The 12,685-nt window shown below is 49.2% G+C and overlaps 1 protein-coding gene across 10 annotated transcripts in view; it reads right to left on the bottom strand.

Moving 5' to 3' along the window:
* The window catches only part of SRGAP3 (SLIT-ROBO Rho GTPase activating protein 3), a 245,774-nt gene that overhangs the window by 45,540 nt on the left and 187,549 nt on the right, over positions 1-12,685 (bottom strand). For 3 of the 10 annotated variants that reach the window (XM_014731442.3, XM_014731443.3, XM_070238538.1), the window contains 4 exons: positions 10,536-10,563; positions 7,931-8,017; positions 1,407-1,437; positions 245-305 (listed from right to left, as the gene is read on the bottom strand). In XM_014731442.3, the coding sequence (XP_014586928.1) occupies positions 245-305; positions 1,407-1,437; positions 7,931-8,017; positions 10,536-10,563 (207 nt within the window). Of the gene's footprint in view, positions 1-244; positions 306-1,406; positions 1,438-5,388; positions 5,492-7,930; positions 8,018-10,535; positions 10,564-12,685 lie in introns of all 10 variants that reach the window. The other 7 variants (XM_001495686.5, XM_070238542.1, XM_070238540.1 and 4 more) reach the window with 3 other exon arrangements.

Below are 12,685 nucleotides of genomic sequence, written 5' to 3'. Positions count from 1 at the left end.
CTGGGCCCTCCCTACTCCTCGGTTTCCCTAGCCCCTGGGTCTTCTCCCCACCACCTTCCAGCCCCGACACACAAGGCTCAAAAGACAGTGCTCAGGAGGTTCTGTTCCACGGAGCGTTTTCCCTCTCAGAAGCAGAGCAGTGACAGGAAGTCTTCCAAGGTGAACTAGAATCTCATTTCCTACAAGAACAGCCTAGCACCTGTTCTGGAGAGAGCTGAAAACACGGCCCCACGAGCGAGCTTACCGTATAAATTGATGTATCGGATGCAGCTCTCAACTACGAGTGGGATAGCTTGTCCTGAATCCTTAAGAAAAAACATTGTGAGTTGTATTGGGCTTGGCAACCACCACAGGGAAAAAGACACTGCAAACACAGATTATAAACTCAAGCCAGAATATTAGTACCATCAGATTAGTAGGAGAATAAGCATGGAACTGCTAACCCTAAAGGCTCCACCAACAGTGAAAATAGAGTCTTCAGTTATGTGCAGAAAAAGGCGTAGCCAGGATGCTTGTAAAGAAATGCTCTGTCTTCTCTCTCAGCTGGGGAGGAATCGGGGCTCAGGAGGCTTGGGGGCACATCTAGGAAGGGGAGGGACCCACTGCATGGAGGGGGCTGGAGTCTGCTCCTCAGGAGTCCTCTGCCTCCCGGTCCACTTTGCCCCAACCCAACCCTATTCTCCCAGCGCTCAAGGATTGAAAGCCTGGCTCCAGGCCCCCTCCTAGGTCAGCAGCCCCCGAGGCCAGAACTAAGAAGAACCCACGATGGGAAAGCAAGGCTGCCCCGGGGGTCCTTCTGAGCTCTGAGACGAGAAGACCAGTTCATATTACAACCTAAACATCCATACAGATATTTGTTTAACAGTAAACATGGTACAAGGAAAAGTTCTAGAACAACTAATGTCAGCTCTGGACCACTGAGTAGCCAACCTTAGTCACAAAGGCCAAATAAGATGGAGTTCTAAACATATGCATCTGGGCTGCGAAAGCATTTTCAATTACGTCTTTCTAGACCGGCCCAAGCCACAGAGAGCAAGGGGTACTTTTGGATTCCACAATTGGTTGACCTCCCTTTTATTTCAGGCCACTTAAAGAGCATAACATCTTTTTAAAACATTTTTTTAAAAAGGGCCAAATTAAGGTACTAGTCTCCTCAGAAGGTAAGGAAACAAGAAGATATATGTAACATGCTCTTGTGAAGGGACAGAGGAAAACCCATGAATTTGGATGTCTCATGGCGCCTCCACACCCCACCTGTGAATTCTTTCCTTGATTAACTACAGTCAGGGAAACGACAGTAAAATGGACCCACTGGTGACAGGCAACGTGGGCCCTGTTCCAGAAGTGAGTACTCAAGGCAGGTTCCATCCGGTTGAAGGGGGCTAACGGACCTTTCTAGTAAATACCTGGTTCCTGGCTCGAGCATTTCTTCTTCCTCTGATAACAAAACATAAACAGGCAGCAGAGCAGGAGAAAAAGAAAAGATTACGCAGGAGTGAGATCAGTTAGGGTAAGCAGATCCTTCGGCGTCCGCGAATGCCCAAATGCAGTGGCAGCCCACCAAGGTCCTGGGGAGACCAGCAGCCATCCTGCCGGGGGGGACGGCCACCCCTGCGCCCCTGGGCCTCACAGGACTTCTGGGCCCTGCCCCCAGCCAGCCTTCCAGGTGGCAAAGGAGCCCCTGTGATTCCTTGTCTATGGAACCCGTTCAAGAAAGGGTTCCATGTTGACCTGCTTCTCAACACAGGGGCTGTTCATTCACCAGTGGACAAGAGCCCACCTAAGACCCCTTCCAGTCAGCCCAGCTGCCCACACAAAGGACGGACATAGACCTTCACATGTCTACTGTAACGCTGTCCCTGGAATTCAGCTCAGGAAACTTCATTCTTAGTAAAAAGCTAATTTTACCAAGATCGTGTTGACCAGGGCCCCTCTGTATGGGACCCAAAGGATTCGCCTGATTCTAAAGTCCAAACAACTTCCAGTGTTTTCCTACCAAACAGGCTCGGGAGTTTTTCCTGGGTATCCATTTGGCTTTTCTCTCCTTCCTACCCGCTGACCCTCGCACTGGCACTGAGAACACCTCAGGGAAGCCCAAAGGCTGAGGAAGGCCTGGGAGAGGGAGGCAGGAGAGAGTCAGGACATCTTCGGGATCTTGCTCCCAAGAACTGGAGCCCCTGTGGTCACTAAAGCCACTGAAGCCGCCCCTTTGCAGGGGAGCGCTGTCTGTTCTTCCTTCCCACATGTGCAGTGGGTCAGGCTCTGGGTGGGTGCTAGGTCTCATCCAGGCTCCTTGAAGAGGCCGAACTGAGAAACTAGGGGAGGTGTAACTTGCAGCTGGTGTCATCTGCCCAGTCCCCAACGTCTCATACCATATGTTGGCTAAACCTACCTGAATCCCAGAACTGAGCAAACAGCACGGTCAGATGGGGCTCATGAGCAATCTCCTAAAGCTAATGGCAAAGATAACAGCTAACACGCCCACGGTGCTCACTGTGTGCCAGGCAGCGCTCCAGAAACACGGCGTACGCCAGCTCATGTGATCCTCGTCCCACACTCATGCGGTCGGTGATCATCATTTTCATTTCATAGAAACAAGGTGAGGACTCCCCCCCCCCCCACAGAGGTAGAGCTCCTGGGCTTCAAAATTTATAATAAAAATTGGTTTTCCTTCTATCTGAGGAGAAAAAAAAAAATCAAGGATTTTGAAAAGGGTCAATTCAGGTAGGGTCCTAGAAATTTACGAACGTAACTCCAACCACATTTATCCATCGTTCCTAACTTAGCAGTGCCTCCTTGTCCCTCTATATCATCATAATCATGGAGTCCCAGTGATGTCATTTGATTGAAAAACCTTTCACAGGTTTGGCATTTCAAAGCTGGGGAGTCTGAGTTCACACAGAATCTTCTTCCAGATGGCGTGGGAATCACAAGAGAAAATTAACTTCCATCACCAAGGTGGAAGGACTGACTGGCTTTTCATTCTCTGACAGTTAATAACCCTGGAGAGTAAGACCACGCTGCGTGCAAGTCTGTCTGCGCACCGCCTGGCTAACAGGGGCACAGAACGGTTGTTGAACTGCACTGATAGGACGTGGTACAAGCACAGTGTGACTATGAAGAAATGCAATTTAACAGATAGACCTTTTATTTTTCAGCCAAACAGTCCCTTGAGGAGGCTGTGCCCTTATTCCAACAATGTGCCACTCTCAGTGCTCTGGGGTGTCCTTCTTCGGGCGCTCTTTGCAGAGCCAGCCGACCAGCCTCACTCTAGAAGACGCCTCTTGCCCTTCTGTACGTCCAGTGATGCTCCTAGGCTGAGCTGGGAAAGGCGCTTCTCATTCCAGAGGCCAAGCTGTCCCTTCTAACACGCAGTTCTGGCATCACTGACAAAGGCCGTGCTGCAGGCTCTAGAGGAGACTGACCAAGGGCAGCAATGGTGACATATTCAGAAGAAGAACGTGGCTTCCCCAGGCGACTCCCTCCAAGGGGCAAACGCTCACGTGGTTGAAGAAGTTCCGATGTGTTTGTCAGATCCCCGGAGAGTCACACATTTTACGCAGGAGCTCTCTCTTAAAAGACTTCATTAAACAGAACGCCTCATTTTCAGATCCTGGCCCATGAGTCAGCCCCTTCCACGTGTCCTGACTGGTCACCCATCTCCAAAGAGCTGAGCAAATGAGGGAAGGCGTCCCTGTCTCTGAGCCTCATTTGTTCTGTTCCTCCTTTCAGGGGCTCCTCGGTCCCACTCCTGGACACCTTACTCCCACCCTTCCTTCCAAGCCCCGTCAGAGCCTCCTGTGCCCCGGTGCTCGTAGCTTTTCCCGCTCTGCACTCTCACAGCACTTGCTTCTGCGCATAAGCTACTGAGTGTTGTCTGACTCGCCTCACACTGCCAGCTCTCTGTGTTGAAGACCTCCCGAGAGGGCAGGGGGCACAGCTGACATGGCCCGTCTCAGCCATGGAGGGTGGCACTTTTGAGGGCAAGGGTGGCCGAGAACAAAGGCTTGGAGGAGAGAGGAGGGGGGATGCAGAAAGACTCTGACACAGCCCCATCCTCCATGACCTACTGGATTGCAAACTGCTCCCTCAGAGTCACCTCCAAGCACTCTCTCTCCTCCTTTTGGGATCCTCTATGCCTCGCTCCTCTGAGGTACCCCAAAGCAGCCCTTGCTCTTCCCGGCCCTGGGCAATCCCAACTCGTACTGTACTGTCCCACTGTCCCTTTTCCCCACTGTCCCCTCCCCAGAACCCAGCCCACAGACAGAGACAGTCCTGGGACCCAGGCTGGTCCTTCCTCCTCCTCCCAGGCCTGAGACCAACCCTCCCCTACTGCAAGTCCTGTGTGTACCCTGTCTGAGGATGGAGGAGAGAGGGCTGGAGCACGGGCAGCCTCCACTACTCCTGAACTGTCAGCAAAGCCCAAGAGCCTTGACTTTTCTCCTGTGACACTAGTCTTCTTTCCTTTCTGCAAGGATCTTCAGAAGATGGTGGTGGGCTCTCAAATAACTGGCAGCGGTCTTCTCTCCTGTTCCCCCTAAATAACGTTAAGAGTTCATCTGCCCTTTCTCCAGTCTCTCTTGACATGCTGCCCTTTTCAACTCCATCACCACCTTAATTTGCCTTGGGCCATTCTATCTGGGATGGCTGGATCCTGTACCTTTTGCATCCAAGAAGCAAGTAACGAGAAACTCACCTAGCTGAAACGCTTGAATTTTTAGTTTAGGGTGGAAAGGGTTAACCTGCAATTCTGAAGGGGCGACCTCAGCTCTTCTCCCTCCTCCCAGACCACTTAACGAGAAGCAAAACTGGGTGGCACGGTTTTCTCTTATACAAATCGCACATGTTTCTTTTGCTGGTATATTCTCAACCACAACCAAAAAATCACTTGTATAGAAACATACTGTTGCCCACAGGGATTTTCTTTGTGTTGCTTCCAACCAACCTCCTCTTGGGAGATGCAGGTGTGAAGCGAGGTGAGGATGTGGGTGTGAAGTGAGGGAAGGGAGTTTCTCTAACTGTCCCTCGGGCTGGTTAGGACCCTGGTTCCTGAAGCAATAAAGCCTGGCTGGCAGAGACCACTGGGCTGGCATTTCAACCCCACTGCCTTCACTGGGTTTCTTCATGGTCACATCCCTCCCCTGGGAACGAGATCACGGCAAGGCACTCAGGAGCAACTGGTCAGAGACAAAAGCTGCTCTGATTAGAAGCCCTTACTGAAGCCACGAGCAGGCTGCAGTGAGGACCCAGCTCCCCAAAGGGCCTGGCTGAGGGCACAGACTGAAAGTTCTGGTTGGTGGAGGCAGGGCTGCTGGCAGGGGAGGAGGTGGAGAAAGGCTGCCATTACATTGGGCGCATTCGCGGACTCCATGGCTCCCCAGCAAGTACCTTAATGAACGCTTCCATACAGCCGTTAAATAGTTTATGGCTACACACTGAGAGAGGCCTAGGTCTCCTCATTTTCTGTGGTTTAGGGGGAAGACAGGGGGGCCTAGGGGAAAACGGAACAAAAGAAATCAAGAAAGCAACCAAGGTAAACATACAACTGGGAAGGACGCTCTGCAAACCCATGACGGGAGGAGAACACAAATGTAGGTGGAAGCCCTGAGCCCCCAGCACATTGGCGTCCAATGCTCCATCTGAAGGCCTTTGGATGTTTAAGGGGATCTTAATGGACCCGCAATGTGAAGCAGGAGCAATTCTCGTATAACTCAAGTGCGTTCTAAATCATAGGGGGAAATGGCACATGTCCAGGAAACCAGTGAAACTCCCATCAGAGGCTGTCATCCTGCACAGCTGACCAGATGGAGGGGGAGTCAGGGCAGAGAGACACTCTGTAGCCTGAGAAAGCAAGAGACTTTCAAACATGATTGGAAGGGTTAATTTTCATTATTTTGGCTTAAATTCTTCACCCAGTCTCAGCTCCCAATGGACCAGAACACTGATCTTCCTAATGCCTCTTGGCATTTCAAATGCACTTGACTAATCTGTATTTCATTGACCTAAGCACCAGGCAATTATTATTCTTATTTTAGGGATGAAGAAACTGACGCCAAGAGGGAGGCTGCAGCTTCTTTGGGGTCCCTGGGTGACCCAGGACAATGACTACATCCTGTTCTTTAGTCAAGTACACTTTCAGTTAAAGCGCTTTCAAATCCATGACCACATCCAAGGTCAGCTCAACCCTGTACGTATGGCCTCATTTTACAGAAGAAGAATCTGAGGCCTAGAAAGGGGAACTGGCAGAGCCAGGCCCCAAACCCAGGCTTCTTTGGCTCCAAGTCCACAATTTTTACCACTGGGCCAGTCATGGAGCCGTAGGGCACTTTTTCATTTCCAGCCAAGGACTCATCCATCCCATTAACCCTTGCCAGTGGAGGACCTATGGGGTCAGGTTGAAAGTGTCTTGCTTTACTTTAGGATCTCCATTCCCTGTGCTCCACAGTTGGCCACAGGGAGGGGAAACCATAGCATGGTTCACTAGGAACAGTGAAACAGCCACAAACACTGGACCAGTTTCCAGAGTTGCTCACCATGCATATACCTGTGTTGGCTTATTTGCTCATCTTTCGCCACCCAAGTTGGCCTGACTCAATGCTGCCAGTCTTCCAGGGCAAAATGGCTTTATGAGGTTAGGAGGAGGGCCCCTAACCAAGAGAGGCAGTCTGTTTTCAAATGGCTTGGTTCGCAATTTGGGGAGCAAGAAGTGGGAACCCAGCCTGGCACAGATAATGTCCACATGTGACAAGAAAGACCTGGTCCCCCAGGTCTTGATTGACTTTCGTGAATGGGCAAGAAATCTTCCGGACTTTGGAGCCAATCAAGGTGAATGAGATTCATGCTGCCTCTGCTCACTGGCCTCGTTGAGCCCATCTCCCTCAGTAGCCCAGCCCTCTGGGAAACTGCAACCAGCTCCTCAACCAGCTCCTCCTAGGCGTTTGCGTATTGAGCAAATGTGGCTAGCTCCAGGACATGCATGGGCAAAGACACAGTTGAATCCAAATATCATGCCACCCAAACATGGGAACCAAAAGAACAGCACAGACCAAAATTTTGAAATGAAACAACAGGCAAGATTATTTCAAGCCCATCTTGGATCTCTGTCAATTTGGTTAGCTAGGTCCATGTCATTTCTTTTTTCTTAAGTTACCTATTTTTTGAGGATGTGGGTAGATGGAGGTGATATTTCTGACAACAGATCTGCTTCTGAATTTCCAAATGCCAAAAGAGAGTGCCAAAAATGTGACACAAGGCCATAGGTTTTAAGTCTTGGGATCAGGAATAACTTGAAGATAGCAACTTCGCCACCTTGTTTTCATAGGGTTTTGGGTTTCTGTTTTTGAACATTCTCAGGTCATTTCCTCACCTCACATTGCATGATACCCTCACAACAGCCCTGTGAGGTAGGCAAGAATTATTAAACCCACTTAAAACGTAAGGCAAATGAGCCCATGAGAGACTAAGAAACTCGCCCAAGGTCACATAGATAATATGTGATTGAGGCTGGGGATAGAATTAAGCTACTCAGTAGGAAGACTACTTAAGATTCTAGTGTGAATATGCAATTGGGAAGTTGACTTTATCTCAGAACATCCAGCAGTAGCATTAAATTATCTATTAAATTGGCCAGCAAGAGTGGAGACTCTTAATGCAGATGTTGGACACCCAATATCAAAAAATCTAGGGTGCCCAGCTGGAGGGTTTCCTTAATAAATCCTAAGGATTTTTCTCTCTTTAAGTTTACAAAATGGACTAAAGGGAAAATAGGATGCTTTTTCCCATGTCTCCTGCCCAATCCACAAGGCAAAGGGCTGTTCAAATCACAGAGGGATTTCTTTCTCTGTGTGGTGCTCTGTGCACTGACCGGAATCTCTGACAAGGAAACGTAGCTATCCCAACTTTGCAGGACATCAAATCGAGACCGACTTACTGAAGTGCTGGGTGGGGCACAAAGTGGGGAGCAGGGGGGCAGCTCAGCCAAGGAAAGTGGGGCAGCCTAAGCCTTCCATCTCTTCTGCTGCTCAGTTGCAGAGCAAAAAGGAAAGAAAGAGAGAGAGAGAGGCAGGGAAAATAGGAACAGAGAAAGCCACGGAGAGGAAGAAAGAGAAACCAGAGACCAATGTCCCCTTTCTGCCTTTGAACCAATAGGAAAATTAACATACATTGGCAACACAGGAATTGTCCTCAAAATTATTCTGTGACCAAAAGGATGGTGATTAAAATTTTCCCTAGACAACCCAACAGACATGGGTGTCAACATCCAAGATGGCGGCAGTTCAATGGTGGTCAGGCTCTCGGAGGCTGTGTGTGGGTGCATGTCAGGCTGCATCTGTTTGGACAAGAAATCTCAAGTGATTTCACTGCTAATCCAGACCACAGGGGCAAGTCAACCTGGGTTAGGGAAGCCAGTCTTTAGTCTGAGTAACCATAACCAAACCTTACGTTTGCGTCTGGCTTTGCCATTTACCACACACTTTTCAAGTGCATTATTGCATCTGGTTGGCCTAATTACACGGTTATTATGAATCTGGGCTATTCTAAGGTTCTTAAGTGTGAGAAAAAATATAATGTGTTGCAGCCCATGTGCAAAAAATTGGTCTGTCTATACACAGCCAGCAGCAACTTGGCTAAGGGGACCTGCTCAAATGACCATCCGAATGACACCAATCTTGGGCAGGAAACTACGGAACATACAGAAAGCCATAGCACCCCTCTCACCCCGGGCCTTTAAGATTTATTTTAAAACCACTTCCAAGTTGGCGATGCACTGCACAAGTGAAAAAAATGATTTTTGGAAGTAAGGGGAAGCTTTTAGTTTACTGACAAAGTTGCCTTTGACCTTGGCCAAGGGCCCGAGTGCAGATGGCTACGTGTGCAGCATAATGCAGCATATCCAAGTGGGAGGTCTATAACCTAGCTTGGATTTCCCAGGCCCTAAGTCAAAGAGGGTGTGGAAAGACAACATCTCAGAGGGCTTTCTCTAAAAAGACAAAAACAAACAAACAAAAAACCCTCAACTTTTCTCTGAGGAAGACCTGGGACGTGGCCAAGGGTTTGATTAGAGGCCTCTCCTGCAGTCTGCTGGAACCGTTTTCCCCCACATAAGTTCTAGGAACTAGGAGGGAGGGAGGGATGGCTCCATTCGTCCCCCATCTGTTTTACTATTTGCAGACTTTGGTGTAAAATGTGGCTTCTGTTGTTTTGGGACTATGACACCATCCTCTTGCCAGAAAATAAATAAATAAGGAGTTTGTTTCTAAAAGGTTCTTAGAAACTGACCCTGCACATCTGCTGCCCCATGTGCTGGAAGGTCCTCGCTTGGCATCATGAATCACCTGGATGTTCCCAGACTGCTGGGGCCCAGAGGAACCCCTGCACAGGCTAAGCTTCTGGAGAGCCCTGAGTCTCCCCCATCCTGGGCCCAGCAAACTGAAAGCCCCAGAGCTTTCCAGGACGCTTCCCAGCAACTCCCTTCCAGATGAGCAGGAGAGAGTTGAGGGTTCTTCTCTCTCCTGCCAAGTATGACAGCTTTCCAGGATTCTGGGCCACTGGGAAGAATTTGTGGGGAAAGGATGTCATTGGGTCATTGGGCCAAAAGGCAGCTCTCAACTGCCACACCAGAGAAAAGTGCAGGCTGAGAGGCCACTGGCTGAACTCACGTTGGGCAGGGGATAGCTACTGCTGGGAACTGGGACACGGCTGGCTCGAGGAACCACCCCGGCAGCGACAGGGCTGCTTAGGGATCTAAACTCTCTGAAAGTGGAGGAAAGGTGCAGTTGCTGAAAGAAAGCCCATCAGCTATCCGCTGCTGAGTGGAAAGTGTTCACTGGCTCTGGTCTGCTCAGGGGAAAGCGCAAAGGGTAATGTCGAGGAAGCTGGAAAGAAAGCAGAAGTTGCCCGTGTGTTACTCTCCCAGCAAGGGAGTCGGCCACCAGTCCATCCAAGGGCCTGTGAGGTCTGAAGCCAGGGTGCGGGCAGCGGGCACAAATGTTGAGATGCGCATGCGTATGCCCAGATGTGTGCGATACGAGCCAAATCCAAAGCCTTGGCAAATAGGGAGCCTAGGCTGGCCCCACGCCGGGGCTGGGTGTTTTGCTCAGCAGCCATGTAACAGATGGGGAGTCAGGTCAACAGCTACCCCACAGCCTCTGGCCTCCGCTGGTTGCCCGCAGCCACTCTGCAGTGTATGTAGGTCCACCCGATGGACAGCGCGAAGGGGCGGGGAAAGGGGAGGGGGATACCCCGCTGACCACGAAAGCCACCCCCTCCACCACGCCTGAGGGGGCGTGGCTTCACCAGTCGAAGGCTAGAAAAAGCAGAGCAGCCCGAACACTGCATTTGCCTCCCCTCTGAGCACAGCCACGCCACCCCCCAGGGACGTTGGTGAAGAGCTGTCCCACTCTAGGAACAGCCCAGCATCTCGGAGCTCTCAGCAGGTCTGTCTGCCCACCTTCCCGCCTCTCCTGCTCCTCCCACCTCATCCCACTCCCCACCCCAGGCAGCAGGTGAAAGAAAACAAGCTCCCCGGCTCTTACCTGGTTGTGCCGCATTCTGCTCTCTCCCCTGGAAAGAAAAGTATACGTTGAGGTTTAGTTGTTGTTGTTTTAACTCGAGAACATTCATCTTTTTCTAAAAACAAAAAAAAAATGTGAAATGGGACATCTAATTATGCCTAAGGTATGGTCTGTTGGAAAGAACTGAGTCTTATTAAATCCCCAGGGCCTCCCATACATTTCATTTTATATTGTCCACATATATTTTTTCCAATGATTCTCAAACTACAGCCTGCTGACCACTTGCATCAGAATCATCCGGGGCTCTTGTTAAAAATGCAGATTCCTTGGCTCTTCCGTGGTCCTCCTGAATCAGAATCTCTGAGCTAAGAACCCAGGAACCTGCATCTGCACAAGCACCCCAGGCGATCCCTTCTGTGCAGAGCAAAGCTTAAGGACTCGTGCACTGCTGTACCTCAACCAAGGTTTACTGAGCACCTGTCATAGGCCCCGCCCTGAGGGGCACCAGACATAAGACAGCTTCTTCTAGTTCCTCAACCCTGCTAGCCTTTTATCCCCATGCCTTTATTCTTGGCTGAAGACCTTCTCACTTCCTTCCCTGGAAAAGAAAATCAGTAAAACAGGTCTCAGAGTGTCTCCATGAGACCCACCCACCTACCTGCACCTGCTCCCGCCCCCTCTCCCCCCACAGGGTGCTCTGGAGGAAGCATCCTACTTCTGCCAAAGCCCAGAGCTTTGAATGTGCTCTGGTCCCACTTCCTCCGCCCTTCTCGAGGGCTCTGTTTCTGCCTGTGCCTCCCATGTCTCTCATATCTTCAATCTCCTCCCTTCTGGGTCATTCTCATCAGCATATCAACATGTTCTGGATACGTATACCCTAGCTTTTAAATCTCCCCATGACCCCATTTCTCTAACTACATCCTCATTTCTCAGCTCTCCTTTACAGCGAAATTTCCTGAAGGAGCTGTCTAAAAGCACTGTTGCTTCCTCCTCTCTGATTCGCCCCTCACTCCATGGCAGTTGGCCCCTGTGCTCACCACTCCACGGAGACCGTTCTGTGTGGCTGAACCCAATGTCTTCTCTGCTCTTATCTGACTTCTCAGCATCATCAACTCGGGTAATTACTCCCTTCTTCTTATAAAGCTTTCTCCTCTTGATTGGCATAATTCCACATTTTCCAGGTATCCTTCCTGTCCTACTGGTCATTCCTCAGTTTCTCTTGCTGTCTGATCCTCATCTCCCCATCCTCTAACCTCTAAATGTTGGCATGCCCCCAGGATGCCTACCCAGATCTTCTTCTCTTCTCTTTCTACACACTCTCTCTAGGTGATCTCAGATGCTTACTGAGGGCTCCCTAATCTTATCTCCAGATGGTACCTTTCCCTGGAATTCCAGACTCAAATCACTGCCCTCTTTTATTTTTAACAGCTTTATTGAGGTATAATTTACATAGCATAAAATCCACCCATTTGTAGTTTATTTTTAGTAAATATTCAAAATTCTGCAACCGTCACCACAGTTCAACTTTAGAACATTGCCATCACACAAGAAAGACCCCTTGTGCCAATTGACAGTCACTCCCTCTTCTAATCCAACCACTAATCCACTCTGTCTCCATAGAGTTGCTGATTCTGGACATTTCATAAAAATGGAATCATGCGATATGTGGTCTTTTGCATTTTGGCTGCTTTCACTTGGTATAATGCTCTTGAGGTTTATCCATAGAGCCTGACTCAGTACTTCATTCCTTTTATGGTGCCGTGAGAGCCTCCAGGCCAGTGCTCTCCAATAGGAAGTATAATGCAAGCCACAATTCCTAGTAGCCACATTACAAAAAGTAAAGAGAAACAGTGGAGATTAATTTCAATAATGTATTTAACCTAAAATATCAAAAATATTAGCATTTCAATATGTATCAATATAAAAAGTTAAGATGTTTTTATATATGGATACATCTATTTATTATATATGGATATATATTTATATATGTGTAAATATATATATTTATATACATATTGTACTAACTCTGAAATCTGGTGTTCATTTTACACATCTCAGATCAGACTGGCCATGTTTCAAGTGTTCAATACCCACATGTGGCTCATGGCCACCACAGTGGACAGCATAGCTCTCAACTCCAGAATCTCATCCAGTATCACGTGCAGCAACTC

This window comes from Equus caballus, chromosome 16, assembly GCF_041296265.1.
Source record: "Equus caballus isolate H_3958 breed thoroughbred chromosome 16, TB-T2T, whole genome shotgun sequence".
Classification (NCBI taxonomy): domain Eukaryota; kingdom Metazoa; phylum Chordata; class Mammalia; order Perissodactyla; family Equidae; genus Equus; species Equus caballus.
Note: the sequence above shows the minus strand (reverse complement) of the source record. Positions and strands in the feature narration are given on the sequence as shown.